Raw genomic sequence first — 21,117 nt, 5'->3', positions numbered from 1 at the left:
CAAAATACGAGTACATGTGCTAAAATAAAAACCAACAGAATATTGTTCACAAAGTAGCAAAAAGAAATAACAACTAAGGAAGACAGCAAGAATTGACTGAAAGCTTAATAAAAAAAAAAATCATTCAAAAAGAACTAGCTTTCAAGTCTTTTCTTCCTCCTCAAGACTGCATGCCATCATCATCAGACCCATGGGGGGTTGACGTAGCACTGTGGACCATCTCTGGATCATCCTGCTCATTATCACCACCTAGATCATCAACATGCATATCTGAAGAACCACCCCCTCCATAGACAAATGGCCTGTCCCCAGGCCAAGCACAATAAGCCTGAAAAGCCTCTGGCAAAGGAACCTGATGGTCTGCTAACTGCGGGTAACCAGCATGTAGCTGCATCCGGTACAAAGAATCATGCAATGAAGTCATCGCCCTCTTGTTAGCATCGAGGTAGTCCCATGTGTAAGTAAAGCACTGCCTCTGGGCTGGGTCCATGTGTGAGAAATCATCAGCTGATGTTGGAGCTTGAGGTTGGTGTGATGATGAGGAAGCTCCAGTACCTTTCTTACCCTTACCCTTTTTCGATTCACCCATGATGTAACGGGTAATGAAGGCATCATCAATGGGGTTTTTTATGATTTCATGATAATCAGTGGGCATCCGCATGTGGGTGTCTTTGATCAACCCCATGATTAACCCCGGAAATGAGAGACGGGTTTTTGGTTCCCCATGGCCTTGGAGCACCACCTTTCTCAGCTGCCAAGCAATAGTGCGTGCTATATCCACCTTGATGCCTTTAAGAATGTAAAAGATTAAAGGGCAGACATCAATGGTACAATCAAGCATATGACTATTAGGCTTGACATTATGGAGGATAAATCTAAACATCAGTTTGGCTGGCGGTGTCATCTTCTTATATTGAGCAATGTGTTCTCTACCCGCACCACTCTTGTCATAGTTTTCTCCCTCTAGCATAATGAACTTTTTAATTTTTTCGTGTTGCTCGTCAAGGAGAAAATGACCTAGGTTTTGCTTGTTGTGAAAGTCATCAATCCCATTCTCAGTTTCCACATCTAGGTCAAAAGGATTTCCTAGGAATGTGTTAATGGCATCACGGTCAAACTTGATAGTCCTACCCCTCACAAAAGTTTGAAAAGTGAATGGATCGGTTTGGGGGTTTTGAGGAAGAGCATTGGCATAGAACTCACGAACCAACTCTTCGTTGATTTTGGTTATGGGGTTTAGGAGTCTAGTCCACCCTTGGTCAAGGAAAAGTTTGTGAAAGTGGCCATAAGGTCCCTCGGGTTTTATTCGAACAACTCTTTCAGTCCATAAGGACTGTTTAAGCAAGGTGTTGTACCTATTTTGGTGGTACCTAGTCCTAAATCTCTCTTGATCATAAGACTGGTTTCTAAGTGGGGGTTGGGGTTCGGATGTTTCACCTTGCTTTCGTTTACCGGAGTTAACTCTCTTAGATGCCATGCCTGCAAAACAACCAGAAAAATACCACACCACAATGGAATATACAATTAATACCAGTATGGAATAAAATTACACAAATTACAGGTTGAATCACAGAAACATGCAGCAAGTTCTGCTGCAACTCGCAGATGCGAGCAGAAGCACTCGCAGTTGCGAGCTATATGAAGATACTCGCAGATGCGAGTTGGTTTACTCGCAGATGCGAGTTGCCCAGAATTTGGCAAAAACGCATCTTTTTCAAACTCTTCTCAGTGCCATTGTTTTCTAACCCTAAGTAAGGCATTTCCGACCCTAGAATTGATAGAGAGATGAGCTAAATCATGGATTATGCTGGAAAGTCGAATTGATCCACAAAGAACCCTAATTTTATTAAAACTTTTTACAAAAAGGGTTAACAAAACAAAACAAAATTTGTGGATTCAATTGAAAAGGAATACAAAAATATGAATGATTTTGACTCATCTCAAAAAAAATGGGCACTATTTCACAGAATTAGAATCAACAGAAAATCTTCTAACCTAGGGTTTCATACATGCAATTAAAACGAAAGTTAAAGGCATGGAATCACAACACAAACCTTTTAGTTAGCAATGAAGGAATACAAGTGCAGAGTGGATGTTCTAACTTTAAAGCTTGATTTGAATGCAATTTGATTTTGTGCTAAGGGTTTGTTGTTCACGTAAGGCACACCAAAGTAAGAGAAAATTTTTGTGATTTGTTTTGATGAGAGAGAACCAAAACTGAAAATGAGATGATAATGGGTGGTTAAGTGAAGTAAATGAGAGTTGGTGGCCTTGGGTTTCGTAACTGCCCAAAACTGCAGCTACTCGCAGATGCGAGCAACCTTACTCGCAGATGCGAGTGTTTTGGTAGTCAACGCAGTCAAACTATACCTGCTCGCAGTTGCGAGCTGTTTTACTCGCAGTTGCGAGTACTAATGGTTCAGACTTTTGCTCTCTGTTTGGATTCTGTTTTTGGATGTTTCGATGCATGCGCATGACTCTAATATTTAATTATGCATTAAAACAATAAATAGACTCACAAAATTGGGTTGCCTCCCAACAAGCGCTTGTTTAACGTCGTTAGCTCGACGCCTTTTTCGTTAGGGCGGCCAAAATGAAACGGACAATACATCATCCTTTGTACTCCTTTGCTTTGGGAGGAATTCCATGAACTTTAAGAACAGATGATGTGGAGTCCATGACCTCCTTAACATTGGTTTGAACAAGGTGCAAATTTCATCAATGATTCGATCGATTTCAACCTTGTTCATCTTCTTCCCTCTTGTTACCATTAAATCTTCCTTGATTAGTAACCGTTCCTTTTTCTCAACCACCATTGCTTCTTCAATATCAACAGTTGTAACTACCTCATTGTGAACAACAATTTCTTCAACAATCTCTCCGACTCTCTCTAACATGTTTGGATTATTTTCTTGTTCTCTAAGAGTGGATTGATTGTTGGCTTGATTATCCATGATTTGTGCTTGAATCAACCCAATTTGAAGTGATAAAGTCTTCAATCTTTGGTTGGTATCTTGCATGTTTATCATGGATTGTTGCATGAAGATATTCAAAGTATTTTCAATCACCGAATATCTCTCATCTTCATAAGAATGTTGCTGATACTGTAGATAGGATTCATACTCGGGTGGAGTATAGAAATTGAAGTAACCATGATCAGCCATGATTTTGGCTAGGTAGTGATCCTAAAATGGAAACAACTAACAAGAAACTTTTCTTTGTTTATCAACAAGGGGTTAGCACAAACAACGATCAAATAAAGAAAACTATTTACGGATTATATACAAATACTCAAAACGATAAATCAATCGTTCTATCTATGATAACTAAACACCATTCCCCGGCAACGGCGCCATTTTGATGTAGTAATTTTGCATCAAACAAGATAAGTATTTGTGTATCGTCTCCACAGGGAATAGTGCGTTATCAATGACAGTTTAACATCGATTATCATTCAAAGTATTAAGAGTACTTGTTTGTTTGAATTGAAATGTATCTAGCTAAACTAATTGCAAAAAGTAAAAGTTGAGATAAATAAGGATTGAAACTTGTTAGGAGTAGCGTTCCTTAACCAAGCGTCACACGTAACCTAATTGATCCATATGAATTCTAGCTTCATAAGCAACATTATCACAATCAATTCTAAACTATCCTTCGTGTCCAAAGTGATATAATTATTTCTAAGTTATCGTTTAAACATTCGTGTCCAAATTCCTTAAACAATAACAAAGTCGATCGGATAACCTAATCGACCGTGTCCAGCCTGGTTAAGTTATACGAAAGCATTTAGCTCTTGATTATGGTGATTATCGCAAGATTAACAAAGATGTCAAGTAAGTTAACCTAAGATATATTGCTATTCTAGCTCAAGATTCAAGAGTTTGTGTCCAAATCATCTTTGAATCTCATTGAAAGCATTAACACAAGAATAACAACAATATTGAATATAAATTGCTAGAATCATATTTTGCAAAATCAAAAGATTACATGTTAAGCAAAGATCAAGTACCTCTCATCCCAACAAAGGGGATTTAGCTACTCATCATCATGGAAGCCATGCAAGGATGGATTGAAAAGGAAGGATTCATTACACTTGTGATGTCTCAACAAAGTATTAAGATCCAACTTCCAAAACCAATCTTACTCAATGAAGAACTACCTTACTTCTCTCTATGAAAATATCTAAACTAAAACCTAAGAGAAGCTAAGAAAATATCAAGCTAAGATATGACAAGATTCTCTCCAAAGAGTAGCAAGTGGCTATATAAAGACTTCTGCCCTGCCTGAACTCGCAGATGCGAGCTACATCACTCGCAGATGCGAGTTGCTTGCCTGGACCAATGATACGCTGTCACGTCATAACTGAGGGGATCAAACCGCCCTAACTCGCAGTTGCGAGTAAGGGAGCTCGCAGTTGCGAGTTGCTCGCATCTGCTACTCGCAGTTGCGAGTGTGAGTGCGAGTTCCTTCTCTCCTGGATCAGCTTCTGCCCAAATAGTACTTTTTCATGATTTTGATCTTAAATCAATGTCTTGAGGCTAATTCCTGCACAAAAGGATAGAGTAATGATAAGTAAAGCGTAATAAGGCATTTAACGCTTATTTCTCGGCTTTTCCTTCGATATCTTGTAAAACAAGTAACAAAAAGTGTATGAAATATAACATGAAAATAACACTTTTTAGCACTTATCAATGCCTCAATTTTTTAACATTCCTTAGTTCCGTATTATTATTATTATTATTATTATTATTATTATTATTATTATTACTATTATTATTATTATTACTACTACTACTACTATTGTTACTACTACTACTACTATTATTATTATTATTATTATTAGTACTACTACTACTTTTTTTTTGACAAAAGTACTACTACTACTACTATTACTACTATTAGCGAAAAGACGGACATTCACGTGTTCCATCTTTCCGCTATTCATATTGCGCTAGCTTTTAAAATTATGAACGGTGTTTTTTATAAAATTTTGATTTTGATTAAAACTAAAAATATAAATGTTTGTTGCTTTCAAATTATAACAAATTAAATTAACGATGATTGTATGTTTCAATGACACCTAGGGGTGTAACGGTTCGGTTTGGATTGGTTTTCAGTCAAAAAAATGTCCGAACCGATGAAACCTTCATCGGTTTGGATTGGTTCGGTTTTCACTGTTTTTTAAAAAAGAAACCAAACCAAACTAATCGGCTTGGTTCGGTTTGGATTGGTTCGGTTGATCGGTTTATTTAAAATACAATTAAAAAAAATCATATTCTCACAAAATATTTCATAGATCTTTGTATAATTGTATTTCATATTTTGTTTTTTCATGTTTTCTATTTTTCAAACAACTTTTTATAACTAACCTTACTCAATATTTCATACATATGATCAAAGATTCATTCATCCATCATTATTCAAAAACCACTTCATCAAACTCAAATATTCCAATCATTCATGATCCATACATGCATCATGAATCAACAAACAAAAAAATTCCAAAAAGAACATCCTAAAATTAAAACATAGTAAAAATAACAAATCTATGCAAACTGAAATTAAAACATCCTGAAATTTAATTTTGGGCTTAACCATAAGTTTGTGTGAGGTGGGATAATATTAGTAAAAAAAAGGAGTGTGGTTATCATCGGATTGGTTCATCGGTTTCGCGGATCTTGAAATGAAAAACCATGAACCAAACCAAACTAGATCGGTTTTGATTGGTTCGAATCAGTTTCAAACCGAACCAAACAAGGTCGGATATTTTTTCGGTTTGGTTCGGTTTGGACTTTCGATTTCATTGATTTTGTCCGAACCACTTACACCCCTAATGACACCAACAATATAATAAAAGAAACAATCTAAATTCTTATTTTTTTAATGAAACAAAGGTACAATTTTTATCATAGAAAAAGTTGTTTGATAGTATAATTGAGATAATGGAAAAATTAATATAGATATATTCATCTAGTTTTTTACACTTTTAAATGATAATGAAAAAAAACTGAACATATATATACTCATATCGTGTTTGTTACACTTTATTTTAATATTTGAATTTACTCTTATGTATTTGTTATATGTGATATTTGTATCAAAAGTTGAAGGTAATTTTGAAAAAAGAAAAAATCAGACTAAAAAGCCAATAGAGTATATTTTATTTATATATAGTATAGATATATTTTTCTTTGAAGGAATTATTAATCATCATCATCATCATTATTATTATTATTACTACTACTACTTAATATTGTATGTTAATTTATGTAGACTGTTGTTATGCTTTTGCTGCTTGTGCCGCAATTGAAGTTTTGCACAACAAGATCGAAGGCCAAAATCGTGCAATCCTTTCTCCACAAGATCTTTTCAACAACCTTTATCCACACCACAACGAAGACAATGGTGATGATGACGACGACGGCGACGATGATGATGATGATGATGAGGAGGAGGAGGAGGAGGAGGAGGAGGATAATGGAGTCTCCTTTTTTGAAACGCTAGATTTTATCATGTTTAATGGATGTGTCTTGGAAGAGGCATGCCCATACACAGGAATACCTGAACCACCTATACCTTTTGAAGTGCGTCAGCCACAGGTACAATATCTATTACTTCTATTTTACATTTCTTATCCATAATTAGGGTCAGTTTTGAGGGGTGCAAACAACTCTACAGAGTTAGGCCTCCAAAATTTTGGGGCCCAATTTTTTATTTTTATATTTATGTGTGTAAAATTCTAATATATATATATATATATATATATATATATATATATATATATATATATATATATATATATATTCATTCCCAAGGTACTAGTATGTATTTTCATTCCCAAGGTCCTGGGTTCAACACCCATAAGTCACCTTTTTTTCCTTTACTTAAATTTTATTAATATTACATCCATATATCACTTTTTTCGTCTTTAGTTAATTTTTTTCTTGTTTTTTCTTTAATTATTTTTTTTAGTATCAGAGAGCCTCAATTTGGGCATAATTTATGATAGATTTGAGGCCCATAGGTCCTCAAGACTCAACATTTTGAAATATGTATTTACAAATAAAAATACAATATAATTTTTTTTCTTATTTTTGTTAGAGCACTTCTTGTCGTTTTTGGCTCATACTTTATGTATAAAATAACAAAGCTTTAACAACAAACATCATAATTATTTTAAAAAAATTGTTATAAACTTTTTTTTGCCTCTGTACAAACTAAGGAACATAACAACTTAGAAAGTTGATAAAGATATTTGTTTGAAGTTGTATTTTTATATTTTTAACTAGAATATTGATTTTTTATGTGTTACTTACAATGATAAATATTTTTTTTATGTTTACGGATCTTATTTTCTATTTAAAATAGTTGATTGCTCTTTTAAAAAAATTGTGTTTTTATTTTATTAGGAGCCTTTTTTATTTAAGAACCGGACCTCCATTTTCATAGGAATGTCCATAATATTTTAACTTTTTACTCCCTCTGTCCCATATTACTTGACCTATTTAGAATATTTGCACTATTCATGTAATATGTTTTGACTCTATTTTTCTACTAGTATATAAAAACAAAATATAGCATATAAGATGTTGTTAGATTCGTCTCGATTAATATTTTCAAAATATCAAATTTTCGTAATTTTTTCTACTAGATTATTAAAGAAATTTAAGTTTAAAATTGTGCATTGGCATACGTGACGGAGTCAACTAGGTCAAGTAATATGGGACGGAGGGAGTAACATATTACTAGGTGAGATTAAGAATCGAGACATTTAAACCTATAGAACTTGAGAATCTAGAGGCACATGTGAGGGGTGAAGGACCTGTGATGGTGGAGATGGATTGGATCGATGAAATGGATGATATTGGAGCAGAAGTAAGTTCCTTTATAAATTTAATTTTTTTTTAGCAAAATTCCAACTTTCTATTTGTTTTAACTTGTTTTTGTTATATTTATAGGATGAAATATATACGGGACCTGTTGATGCATCAGCTTTTAAGAAACCGTACAAACATGGATTGCTCGTTGTAGGTTATGGTCCAAACTATTGGCTTGTCCGTAACTCCCATGGAACTGATTGGGGGAATAAGGGTTATGCAAAGTTCACCAGAGAAATGGTCCATGGTAGGTTTTTAATAAAGAATGCATGGGCGGCTATGGGTGTTACATATTCGGATATGAACGGAAACCCTTATAATGCAATATGAATGATAATGATTTATTTCATGATGACAACTCTAACACGCAGTGAAGTTGATGAGTTTAATCACCAATCGGATTGGTTTGGATGACTCGTACGTAGTTGTCTAAGGGTATCCAACTTATTATCCTCTTTAGACATTTTTTTTTTCTTCTTTTGTTTTGTTGTTGAATATGGGTTTAAGAGACTGATTTTACTGTAGTAGCCATTTATTATCTCAAAAATATCTTGGTTGTGGTTTTAATTTGAGAACTATCTAAGTAGCCATTTATCTCAAATATATCTCGGTTGTGCCTTTTTTTTTCCTTCAATGTTTGACGCCATTTCATGCACAATCCCCGGTTTTTTTCTTCTTTTTCTCCAACGAAACATGTTTTCAAAATCTTTTTAATGCTTCTGCCTTCTATAAATTGTTGATATGCAAGTTTATGTGTGGCTTCTTTCAATCATACTTCATTCATTTAGAAACATTTTACCGATAGCTTGATTTAGAAAAGAAAAACAAGTTCTCTTATCCCCTCAAATTCCTCCTCCCAAATAGACCCTTACATCAAGATTTAGAAATGTTCATATCAAACGTTAGGAAATATCATCCAATTATATAGATAAATGACAAACATAAGTGACATTCGACAACAAACATACGATGTTAAAATCCCAAAATGTTCTAGCAAATATACCATCCACATTAACACTGTCACATTTAATTAACTACAACCAGCTGTCTGTCCAGGCTTGTTTTCACCTTGTGTTTCTAACACTATCAAAACCATATTCACAGCAGGCAAATGCAGTGGACTGCAAAAGGAATAAATAATTAGGGTTAGGTGTAAACATTGGGAAAATATTGTTGTGATTTAAAAGTTACATGTCAAAACAAGTATGAGTTGCATTGCAAAAATTATGATTGCAATTTCCAAAAATCGAGATACAAACAACTAACAAACCTCATCCTATTAAGAGGGTTTGAAAATTATGAAAATAAGGATAGTTAAAATGACTCGAGGAGTCAAAGAAGGGAGTGATAAGGAGGTTCACAATCTATCCCCAGCCACAACAAAAACATTAACTTACTAACATTTGTCATTTAAAAAAAATATGAATAATAAGTTGTGAAATTCTACAGTCTTTAACAACTCTCCATAAATCAGCAGTAGTGGATAAGAAAAAATAAATGTACAACTCAATGTGCACAGCTTTATATGAATCTAACCATGTAAAAAAATATATATAAATCATTCATACCAGAAGAAGGGTGTAAAAACTGCATAGATAGAGTTAAAAAGGGAACGGAATACTCAAAAGAATTGGTTGCAAACACTCGAACACAATGGTTTCGTATTCTTTAGCAGCAACAAATCTTTGAAAGATAAAGGTATTATAAAAAAAATGCTTAGGGACAAGGGCATGCCAAGAATGTAACATCGGAAAAGTGAGGTTACAATTTCGACAAAGTAAAAAAACTAAGATGCACAAGTTTTCTCTTGAAATTGAAAGTCATCACAATATGCCAGGACAACCAAATACTGTACCATGGCGAGTGATTGGCAAAGGAAAACAATATTGACAAGAGATGGAAAACAAAGTGATATGACAGATTGGCTAAGGAAAACAATATTGACAAGAGATGGAAAACAAAGTGATATGACAGACAAATAAAATACCATAATAAATCCCGTAGAAGTGTGTCTTTCAATGAGTGTGTGCCAATTGGAATTTATACTGCATTAAACTTCAACAATTTGACACAGCACCTTGAAGCAGTTATGGGTGGAACTAGAACCGTGCTTCAATAAGAAACAGAGAAAATGCATTTTATAATAGGGTTTATAAGATATGGAAAATTGGCGTAGAATGTAGATGAATATTTTGCCAACGATTAAAATAGAAAATGATGAGGTCTTATATTTGAGGGTGTGGTTTATATGTCAGGCTTGGTTCAATTATGAAACTAGTGCAATTAAAATGACTATACCATCTTACTCAAAAAGAGTTCAGACCACAAGTTACAAATCACAAATTAAAAATATCATAAAGGAATGTAAGGTTGGATTGGTGTTTGGGGTGGGAGAGTTAAAGAGTGGAGTGATAAAGAGATTGAGGGTTCTATCCCAACCCACAACATAACAGACTAACATTAGTCATTCAAAAAAATAAAAATCAAATGAATATGATGTGATATCCATAATCTTTGACTATTCTCCATAAGTAAGTGGTAGTGGATAAGATAAGAAATTATATAGCTCTTTGTGAACCTAATCATGCCAAACAAAAAAATTCACTCATCCCTGGGGTCTGGGGACAAGGGCAAGCCAAGGATGTAATACCAGGAAAGTGAGGTTACAATTTTGACAAAAGTTAAATGACTAGGAAGCATAAATTATCTCTAGAAATTGAGTCAAAAAAAAGTGGTGTCGAAGAAAAGGAACTAAAAAATAATTTTATTGATTCACATGATGTTTCTACCAACATACTTTACTCTAGCTTTTTTGGATTTAGGCTAGCCTAGCATACCACTTCCACTTGTTAAGTTCAATTTTTCATAACAGTGAATTTCATGAACGAAAACAAAAAACTGGCTAAAGCTTATTATAAATACAAAAATTAAACACAGTTTCAATTGGAAATATAAACTATTATTACCTATGTGGGTGCTTGTGTTAGGTTTTGATGGCACACGACACCACCTCAGGTGGCCCAGGCCTCTTGTTCCATACGTGGGCCTGGAAAATTATAACAGGTCTGTCGGAAGGATCTTCTTGTTCTTGTTTTTGTGCTTGAAAGGTGATGTAATATATACCACCAGGTCTCCAGGTTGTCTTCACAATGTCAGCTAACACAAAATTTGCACCCTAATAATTAAGAAGCATACTAAATTATTTGATCAATGAATTAATAAATAAACAAGCTATATTCAGAACTTTACTCAAATATTGAACCTGATTCTTAGCATTGTATTGCTCCAACGCAAGCTTGCAGAGGGGAGTGAGTTTAAGGCGAAGATCATCGGTTATGGAAAGTGGTATTACACCGTAACATATTTCTGCTTTTCTTGGAGGAGTAATAGCATCAAAGGGCTGTGTTGTTCAGATCCAAAATTAAGAAATTAAATTAAATTACTAGTAAGTGAAATTGAAAACAAAATGAGATAGATGCGTTACAGATAGGTTGCGAGAACGCCTTTTATGCTTAGCTCTGGCGACTCTAATCTCCTTATCTTTTTTAATCTGAGCCTTATTCTTATACGTAAATCGCACACACTTAAACACAAAAGGCTTAATGTCATCGTCATACACAGAGAAGTCACTAATCACAAGATCTTCAAAGCGTTTCAACTCCCATTCATATTTCTGTCTCTGTTTCGGTTGCGACTTCAGTTCCGGTGCTAACTCCGGTTCCAACTTCAGTTCCGGTGGCAATTCCGGTTCCGACTTCAGTTCGGGTTCAGGTTGCAATTCCGGTTCGGATTTCAGGCACTTCCCTCTTTCATCACAGCTATCCGCAGAAGGTCGGATGACGCCGAACAAACATGTATGTGATTCCATCGACATTCTGCAAAAAGGAAGGAAGGAAGGAAGGAATCCCAATTCACATTCATCTAACCCTAAATGAACACACGATTTCTCTTTATTATAAGCCAAAAGTTGAGTTTGTTTTTGTTTGGGCTCGTCTTGCTTTGATTACGACCCGCTCTGTATCAAATCCTAGATTTATTTTATTTATGTCGTTTTTGTCATCATTATTTAGAGTATTTTTGTTTGATATAAAAAAGAAATGTACCAACCTTTTATGCTCCATCATCATATGTTGTCATGTAAATCTCTGTCATAAATATTTTCTTTTAGTAGAAAGATTAAATAAAAATAATCAGACCAACAATAAAGTGTCCATGGTTTTGAATGAAGATCATCATCATAGGTTTCTATCATTTTGTGTTTTTATTTTAATTACTATATTTTTTACTTGAAAATTAAATTTGAAATAGTTTAGATTTAATTTATTAACATTTACTCCTTCCGTCCATTTTTATTTTTTTATAAACAAGACTAGTAATCAATATCACAAAACTCAATGTTAACTACTCCCTCCATTTCAAAATGAGTGTCGTTTTAGCTGTTTACACACATATTAAGAAATACAATGATTAAAAGAAAAAGAATGGTTATTTTACCAAATTATCCTTATTAACTATTGGTTAGTTTTAAAAGTAATATTTTGGAAGTAGTGTGCAGAGTATTAATTGGAGGGTACAATTGAAAAGAAAAAGTTATTATTGCATTGGAAACTGAAAGCGACACTCATTTTGAAACAATTTTTTTGGCTAAAGCGACACTCATTTTGAAACGGAGGGAGTAATAAATTACAGCGCCATGTAGAAAAATAAAATGAATGTATATGATGTATCTAGTCTAGTAATCTTAAAAGAGAAAAAAAAAATGAATGTATATTTTAAGACAATTTCACACTAAAACCACATACATACATGGCCAAATTATGCCGCTTGAATTTCAAAGTTTAAATGCGAGACCAATCCATGAGTTGCTTAGATACAAAATTCAGATTTTACAAGACTATCAATCATGTTACAAATACTCAAACTAGATTTTTTTACTTCTGAAAACACAGAATACATTTTTTTTCTTCCATAAAAACCAAGACAAACATTCTAGTTTGATGTCTGTCAAAATAGCTGAATGAGCCATTAACAACTGAGAAGCGAGCATCTACTAACAATATATAAAAGTTGAAGTATAGCAAAATTTCATAATCGTCCTCTTTAAAACTCATAATCTCCTTAATTTTATGTGCATAATGGTCATTTTGCAAAATTTAATCTAATTGTTTTTTACTTTTTAAAATTAATTATGGATAATGGTTATCACAATTGTAACAAATTTCCATGGATAACTATGAAATTAATTAATTTATTAAAAAATTACGGAATGGTCATCACAAATCTAACAAATTTTCACGGATAAATATAGAATCTATTTATTTATTTTTTAAAAAATGACTTAAAAACAAATAATATGGAATTATCCACGGATATAATAAATTTCCGCCCATATTTGTTTTTGAGATGCAAAATTAATAAGTCTTTATAATACTTTTAAAACATTTTTTTTTTGTGGTGGCCTTAAAAAATGACTTAAAAACAAATAACATGGAATTATCCACGGATATAATAAATTTCCGCCCATATTTGTTTTTGAGATGCAAAAATTAATAAGTCTTTATAATACATTGTTTTTGAGATGCAAAATTAATAAGTCTTTATAATACTTTTAAAACATTTTTTTTTGTGGTGGCCGGGGTTTAAACCCTGGACCTTGCATATATTATGCATCGTTCCTACCAACTGAGCTAAGCTCACGATGACACATATTATTTGTTTTATAATTAAAAACAAAAAGGTGTAGCCAACTTTTTCTATACAACAAAAAAAAATTGTAACTAATCTGCACTTTCATGGATAGATGGATATACAAATTTATTTGTTTTTTGGATCCAAAATAATAAGTCTTTGGAATAATTTTAATTTAAAAATTATTTGTTTTTTTAATCTATAAACAATATATAAAAAAATTATTTAAAAAAACAATATATAAAAATTCACACTCAATAAAATTTCATAATTGTCCTTTTTTAAAAATCAATATATTATCATGATAACTATGGGCACATAAATTCTGCAATGAGTGCGGTGTAAATATATAACGGTGTTTTGGAGAAACAATATAGTGATGTTGATTTGATAAAAAAAAATATAGAGTGATGTTGATATTTTATGATGATTACAATGTTGCGAATCAGGCAGGTTTCAATACTTATTATTACTGTAATCTTATGATGATTATAGTATGTTTATAATGTAAACTAATTGTTCTAAGAACATCTCTTGCTATATAGGTTACAACAGATGAATCAAGTGCTTTAGCAGGATACCGTGAATCAGGCCCGGCCTTGAGGGGGTGCAAACAGCTCAACATAGCTGGGCCTCCCTCAGCCATGGGCCTCAAAAAAAAAATTAATACCCACTAGTACTACTGCCCTCCATTTTTTTAAATACCCCTAGCCATTTTCTGTCCCCTTGTTTTAGCCTTTTAGGCCTATTAGAATTAGGTTCTCTTGCTTTTGGTGTTAGGTGGGGATTCCTTATGTATACAGTAGTCATTTTCACTTTTGGGTGTACCACATATATACGTCACCTTATATTTATCTTTTTAAAAATATAAATAGAACATTGTTCTTTAAAAAAATACGTTTTGATTTTATCACTGATCTCTTTTCATTCCCAGAGCCGAGCCTCCGAATTCTTAGGACGGCCCTGCCGTGAATACGGACGGGAGAGCGCGGTGTACCAATATATTTATCTAATGCTTCGCTTACGTCAACATCATGAAACCAATCAAATGATGTTTAATCCCTGGCACCAAAGTATTCTAATGTCCTTATGGTGTGATTCATAGATGATGTTAAACCGAAGAATTCCGATATACAATTTTGGATATGTTATTCAAGAGTGTAATTATTTTCGTTTTCTTGTTTAAACTCTCATGTATAGTTCACTATGTGACTAATTAACATGATTGATCACGGTATGTGTTTGGAAACACATTTGTCAATCCCATACCGCATCCTAATGCACTTTCGTCGAGAAAATTCTAAAGGACGGTGGAGTACCGGGGAGGGTGAAGGCAGCGAATGAAGAGGAGGTGGCTTCAGCAGAATCTAGGGAGGGAGAGGTGGCTAGAAGTGAGGATGGTATTGGTGTGTTTTGTTTTTTCTTCGACGAGGAGGATGATGTCAATCATAGGTCTAACTTTTCTGCAGGCCTGGAGATTGATAAGGGTGAGCCTAGTGATAAGTCAACAGATAGGACAAGAGGTCAAAAGGAAGGGCGATATGAGACTTTTATACATACGTTAACGCAGTAGAAAAAAATAGAACACATTAACTAACGTTGTTGAGGATAATGAAAGGAATTGGAAGAATGTTGGCTGAAAAACATCAGTAATTTACAAATATAACCTCATCGGCAGTTAACTGCCATTACCGATGAATTATAATGGACGACAGTTAATTGTCAATGGGCATTTACGTCTTTTTCTGATGTGTTTCAGTCTTGTGAGAAGTGTATACAATAATTTTCAAGGAATTTCCAATTTTAAAAGGGATAAGAGCAATTTTCTAGTCAGTGGGCCTGGGCGGGTTAACAAAGCAAGACTAGCCCAGACTAATATTAAATTAAAGGCTAAACTGCACTTTTCGACCCCTAAGTTTCAAAAGGTTGCGATTTTGGCCCCCTATTTAAAAAAATTACAATTTTGGTCCCCTTCGTCCCAAAATTGCTGAGAAGAAGCCACGTGTCCCAAAAAAGGGGCCATAATCGCAACTTTTTGAGAAGATAAGGGGTCAAAAGATCATATTTCCCTTATGTTAGGGGGTCAAAAGAGCATATTTCCCTAAACATAGGGGGTCACTTTTGTCATTTTTTTTAATAGGGGGCCAAAATCACAACTTTTTAAAACTTAAGGGGTGAAAAGTGCACTTTAGCCTAAATTAAATAAATAAATAAAGAGGAAAGGTGTTTTGGTTTAGGTTAGATATTTGTGAATTGTGATTCCTTCCTTCCTTCAGTTTGTTTTGCAGAATGTCGACAAATTTGGATACCCCCTTGTTCAGTGTCAACCGACCAGCTCCAGAAAGCTGCGATGAAAGAGGGAAGTGGGTGAAATGGGAACCAAAACCAAAACCAAAACCGAAATCGAAAAAATATGAATGGGAATCGAAACGCGTTGAAGATCTTGAGATGAGTGACTTCTCTATGTATGACGATGACATTGAGCCTTTTATGTTTATATGCGCGCGCTTTATTTACAAGAATAAGGCCCAGATTCAAAAAGATAAGGAGATTGAAGTAGCCATGGCTGAGTATGATGAGTGCTCTCGCAACCTAAGTGTAAGTAACTCAACTATCTATCTTAATTTTAATTTTAATGATTCATTCTGGACAACACAACACAACACAGGTGTTCGATGCTATCCCCGTTCCAAAAATCTCAGGAAAATGTGGCGGTGTCGGTCCCCTTCCTATGACCGATGATCGTCGCCTTCGTCTCACTCCCGTCTGCAAGCTTGCGTTAGACAATTACAATGCTGAAAATCAGGCAGGTTTCAATACTTATGATGATTATAGTATGTTTATGTTTATTTATTCATTCATTGATCATCTAATATACTATTTTTATTTTTATTTTTTAGGGTCCAAATTTCGTTTTTGTTGACGTTGTCAAGACAACCTATAGACCTGGTGGTTTCTATTACATTACCTTTCAAGCACAAGAAGAAATTCCCAACAGCTCTGTTATAGCTTTTCAGGCCGAAGTCAGGATTTGGAGGACTGAGCCACCTATCATCAAGTCGTGTGCCATTAAAACTACTTAGCACACTCACCATGGTAATATAATTGCTGATACGAGAGTTTATAGTTGCTAAGCTTCACCCAGTTTCTGTTTTTGTTTTTTTCTATCAAATTTACTTTTAACTTCATCATGTTTCTAGGCTACTCTAAATCCAAATAGATTATGTTTCTGAAAACATCATCTGAGAAACAGTTCCATTACTGTTATCTCATTTTCTTTAAACACCACTCTTTGCCAGTGGCGGAGCCCTTCATGGGCTAGGGTGGGCCACGTCCCACCCGAAAAAATTAACGATTATAGGTCTATTTTGTGAGACTTTATACAATTTTGTGTCGGTTTTAGGTTTCGGCTGATCCAAATTTCCGCCAAGTGGTGTAGTTGCCCACCCGAAAAATTTAAATAATTCAATTATAGGTCTATTTTGAGAGACTTTAAACAATTTTTCAACGGTTAATTTTAGGGGCCCACCCGAACTTTTTTTCCTGGCTCCGCCACTGCTCTTTGCCGCACTTTATTTTGGAGCTGCTTTGAGTTTTTTCCTATTGATTTGATTTCATGAGTTGGCCTTTTTTTGTGCCTCAGACCATGGAATGCTGACTATTTTCTTTAAAATAGACTGAACTCAAGTTAGGCACAGTTCTCTTTATTTGGAAGCTGCTTTGTGTTTTTTTCCTATTAACGTTGGCCTTTTTTTTTTTTTTTGCGCCTCATGTAAACCATGGAATACTGACCATCTTCTTTAACACTGTGCGTGCTTGTTTAGTATCGCATTGAGTTTAGCAAAATCATGGTGCCGTGGTGATTTTGTTCATCAACCTTTTGTGATACCAAACATGTTTCTATTTTTGACCAAGTGATACCAAGAATGTTAGTCAATTCATTTTACTTTTGCCAAAATTTTAGTCTCACTTTTCACTTCCTTGGCTTACCCTTGTCTCCAAGCATTTTGTTGTAATACCTTTATCTTTGAATGATTTGTTGCTAAATTATATGCAACCATTGTGTTTGGATGTTTGTTACAAATTCTTTTGAGAATTTCGTTCTCTTTGTAACTCTATTTATGCAGTTTTTGCACCCTTCCTCTGCTATGAATGAACGCCTTTCTGTTTTATTATTATTATTATTATATGATTAGGTTGACGACGTGCTATATAACTTTTTATCTTATTCACTGCCACTGATCATTGGAAAATTGTCAAAGATTGTTGAATTTCACAACATTTTTTTCATTTTTTTTTTGGTTTGAAATGACAAATGTTAGCATGTTAGTGTGCTATGTTGTGATTGGGGAGAGAATACTCAACCTCCTTATCACTCTACTCTTGAACTCTCCCACCCCAAACACCAATCTAACCTTATATTCCCTATTCGTCTAATATTGGGATTTGCAAAGTCTTCTTGTGATCTGAATTCTCTTTTATTAAGATAATATAGTCATTTTAGTTGCACTAGTTTCACCATTGAAGGAAGGTATATAATATTACAATGTTATATAAATCCTTACATCATGTTTAATCTTTTCTTGGTTAATAAATCTTCTCGGAGTTTAGTTTATAGTTCCTTTGAAATTGTATTTGATCTTGATATTGATAATAAGCGTCAACCATTTTATTTCTTCATGAAATTCACAATTATGAAAACTTGAAGTTGGTAACTTATATTTTCAAGACAGAGAATACAACTTTTTAACTGAGATGATAAATGGTGATATAAATGCTTAGGTTTCTGCTGGTCTGTCTGCATCCCATGTAAATTTCTTTTGTAGTTTGCTCATGTATTGAATGAATTGAATTGATTGTATCTTCTTTTATCTATCTCCGAGAGTAGGTATCAAATTCCACCTGCTTTTGAAGTGTACGAAACACATGTATAAACAGTTAATTCAGCCTAGTAGGATTTTTTTTATTAACGATTAAAGAATGCATAGGAAATATTGAGAATTGAGTAGATATTATTGTTGGTTATTGAAATTTTAACATTGAAATATTGAGATTTAGCATGTGGAATTTATATCACCAATTATTTGTGTATTCTGCTTCCTTGTGTGAACTAAAGGCACCTGCTCTAATCCATGATTCAAACGTTACCATCAATTAGTATTGGCGTTTTAAATTCATGTACGGCAATCCTTGATTCTGCAAAACTGAAACAGAGCATTAGATCTTATGCTGATTTCTGCAATGCAAGTCATGCTTGTAGGGACATGTAACTTTTCATTTTACCTTCCTCACTGATATATTCCCATGGCTTACCCCCTAGCCCTAACTTTTTTTATTCGTTTCACAGGAAATTGTGTCCAATGCATCCACCTGCTGTGAATTTACCTTCCATGAAACTGATTTTGGTTCTGTGCGAACCCAAGCAAGCCTGGACAAACTTCTGGGTGTAGTGAATTAAATGTGGTGTTTATGTAGATGGTATATTTGCTAGAACATTTGGGATTTTAACCTCGCGTGTCATGTTATTTCACACCAACGAATGTCACTAACACTAATGTTTGTCATTTATCTTTATAATCAGATGACATTTCCCAACGCTTGATATGAATATATGCAAGTCTTGAATTCAATAGTTTCATTTCTTTCTTAATTTGATACACACAGTACATTAAATTGCTTCAAGGACAAGAGACATTGTTTCTCATTTTTGGAATACTGAACATTTGAGGCAATTTGTCTTCGAATGTATATGATATTACACACTAGTGAGAAATGGATATTAAGCGAGGAAGAGGTCTTACTGTTAGCCATTACATGAAAATGAAGGGCTTAGAATAAAACATCATTTATAATTGCAAATACTAGTTTATAGTTGCTAAGCTTCAGCCAGTTTTTGTTTTTCGATCATTGAATTCACTTTTATGAAAAAATTAACTTAATCATGTTTCCAGGCTAGCCTAAATCCAAAGAGACTATGTTGCTAAAAACATCATCCAAGAAAGAGTTCCATTACTGTTTATATCATTTTCTTTGAACACCACTTTTGTTGCGCTTTATTTGGAAGCCACTATATGTTTTTTCCTGTTGACTTCATAAGTCGGCCTTTTTTCCGCCTCACAGTCAAAATGCTGACCATTTTCTTTAAAATAGACTGAATTCAAGTTAGGCATTAACACAAATAAGTTTAATAAATAACCTTGAGTCGCAATTTGGTTATGTAATTCAAATCACCCCTTACAAATACGCGTTGGGATGTGCTTGAAATACACCAATTGAAATAATTTTAAAGGTAAGATTTTTATTTGGATTTAAAGAAATTTGAGATTTGGTGTTCTGAAATTTTTATTTTTAGATAGAAATTTGAACGAAAATGGCTGAAATCGTCTACTACAATTACAATACGGCTGTACACGTGAGTAAAGGTCTGGTCGTGATTGTGGTATGATGTTGTTGAGGAGGCAGGCAGAACAATTTTGTCACCACGATTGCGGATGAGGGCCACAATTTGAGACCTTGAACACCACTTTAAAACTTACAAGTCTGAAGTGTTTTTCTCATTCCATGTACATATGCTATGGCTGTAAACAAGGCTGGAAATGTATGTTGAGTCAAATTTGGTTCAGTTCGGTCCGATAATTTGGTCACAAGTAGAAATTCCCAATACTTGTCACCTCCAACTCAATGGTCCAATTTGACTTCTCAGCCTCACCGGCCTGCACTCATAGATGTGGTCCTGTGGTGGCTGCGCTTCACAGCTATAACTAGGTTCGAACATCATGTCGCTGTCCAGTGTCCGGTAAATTTGATGCAGGGTTCAGAATTTAGTTTCGTGTCTCCCTCTCACTCTAAATTTTGTATATCCTCGCAAACCATGATGATGACATTTGAGGGAAAACTTGTGCTTTTTAGTAATTTTTCTTTTTTCAAAAATTGTAATCTCACTATAATGGTGTTACATCCTTGCCATTGTCCCCAAGCATTTTGTTTTTACATAATGCACTTTATCTTTGAATGATTTGTTTCTTGCTAAAGTATATGCACCTCATGCTACATAGTTGAATGCAAGTTTTATATTTACCTTCATTGAATCAAGATATCATTCATAGTATATCCCTCCTCTTAATTCTGAATTCCTTTTGTAGGAAATCATGTCCACTATATCCACCCGCTTTGAAACTGGTTTTGGTTGTGGCCGAAAACATGGTGGTCGGCGAAAGATCGGACACACGTATGTGTATGGACAATAGTTAAACTGACTGTTTCTCTGTAGTAGGTATACAGTGCTACAACATTTTAGGATTTTGACCATGTTTAATTTGGAATCTTGTGGACAAGTGGCTTACGTTGCTAATTTGATTTTAGTGTTCACAGACATTTTTTGAGAGGAGGCTTACAAATTTTATTTTATTCTTTTAAATTTTAGTAATAGTAATTATTTTTGACAATTTGTTTTAGAATTAAAACAATTGATATCTATCTACCAAAATAAATAAATGACATGGTTAACCATATTGTTAAAAATAAAAGGCCAAGGCAAGAAAATGACATGGTA

The 21,117-nt window shown here is 34.1% G+C and overlaps 3 protein-coding genes across 3 annotated transcripts; 2 read left to right on the top strand and 1 right to left on the bottom strand.

The window, feature by feature from the left end:
• Window positions 1-6,070: 6,070 nt before the first annotated feature.
• Window positions 6,071-8,452, top strand: LOC146940703 (KDEL-tailed cysteine endopeptidase CEP3-like). The gene is made up of 5 exons (XM_085749892.1): window positions 6,071-6,110; window positions 6,274-6,405; window positions 6,538-6,599; window positions 7,750-7,875; window positions 7,959-8,452. Exons 1-5 carry the CDS (start codon window positions 6,071-6,073, stop codon window positions 8,205-8,207), a joined length of 609 nt encoding a protein of 202 aa, XP_085606018.1. The 3' UTR covers window positions 8,208-8,452.
• Window positions 8,453-8,779: 327 nt separating this feature from the next.
• LOC146940702 (uncharacterized) lies at window positions 8,780-11,885 on the bottom strand. The gene is made up of 4 exons (XM_085754429.1): window positions 11,362-11,885; window positions 11,140-11,277; window positions 10,844-11,052; window positions 8,780-8,998 (listed from the first exon to the last, which is right to left on the bottom strand). The coding sequence occupies exons 1-3, from the start codon at window positions 11,749-11,751 to the stop codon at window positions 10,861-10,863; spliced, it is 720 nt and encodes a 239-aa protein (XP_085610555.1). The 5' UTR covers window positions 11,752-11,885; the 3' UTR covers window positions 8,780-8,998; window positions 10,844-10,860.
• A 3,911-nt stretch (window positions 11,886-15,796) lies between these two features.
• Window positions 15,797-19,195, top strand: LOC146940701 (uncharacterized). The gene is made up of 4 exons (XM_085754427.1): window positions 15,797-16,163; window positions 16,234-16,371; window positions 16,466-16,661; window positions 18,913-19,195. The coding sequence occupies exons 1-3, from the start codon at window positions 15,855-15,857 to the stop codon at window positions 16,646-16,648; spliced, it is 630 nt and encodes a 209-aa protein (XP_085610553.1). The 5' UTR covers window positions 15,797-15,854; the 3' UTR covers window positions 16,649-16,661; window positions 18,913-19,195.
• The last annotated feature ends 1,922 nt before the right edge of the window (window positions 19,196-21,117 follow it).

The sequence above is a fragment of the Medicago sativa genome, chromosome 3 (genome assembly GCF_051527215.1).
Source record: "Medicago sativa cultivar Bolivia chromosome 3, Bolivia_mono, whole genome shotgun sequence".
NCBI classification, from domain to species: domain Eukaryota; kingdom Viridiplantae; phylum Streptophyta; class Magnoliopsida; order Fabales; family Fabaceae; genus Medicago; species Medicago sativa.
This window is presented reverse-complemented; position numbering and strand designations above follow the sequence as displayed.

Excerpts from the sequence above, each read along its gene's own strand:
- LOC146940703 (XM_085749892.1), top strand. The coding sequence starts at position 6,071 with ATGTATTTGTTATATGTGATATTTGTATCAAAAGTTGAAG. Across the intron at positions 6,111-6,273 it reads ATTTGTATCAAAAGTTGAAG|ACTGTTGTTATGCTTTTGCT; the intron begins GTAATTTTGAAA and ends TAATTTATGTAG. Across the intron at positions 7,876-7,958 it reads TGGATGATATTGGAGCAGAA|GATGAAATATATACGGGACC; the intron begins GTAAGTTCCTTT and ends TTATATTTATAG.
- LOC146940702 (XM_085754429.1), bottom strand. The coding sequence starts at position 11,751 with ATGTCGATGGAATCACATACATGTTTGTTCGGCGTCATCCGACCTTCT. Across the intron at positions 11,278-11,361 it reads GGCGTTCTCGCAACCTATCT|CCCTTTGATGCTATTACTCC; the intron begins GTAACGCATCTA and ends TGAACAACACAG. Across the intron at positions 11,053-11,139 it reads AATACAATGCTAAGAATCAG|GGTGCAAATTTTGTGTTAGC; the intron begins GTTCAATATTTG and ends CTTAATTATTAG.
- LOC146940701 (XM_085754427.1), top strand. The coding sequence starts at position 15,855 with ATGTCGACAAATTTGGATACCCCCTTGTTCAGTGTCAACCGACCAGCT. Across the intron at positions 16,164-16,233 it reads AGTGCTCTCGCAACCTAAGT|GTGTTCGATGCTATCCCCGT; the intron begins GTAAGTAACTCA and ends AACACAACACAG. Across the intron at positions 16,372-16,465 it reads ATTACAATGCTGAAAATCAG|GGTCCAAATTTCGTTTTTGT; the intron begins GCAGGTTTCAAT and ends TTTATTTTTTAG.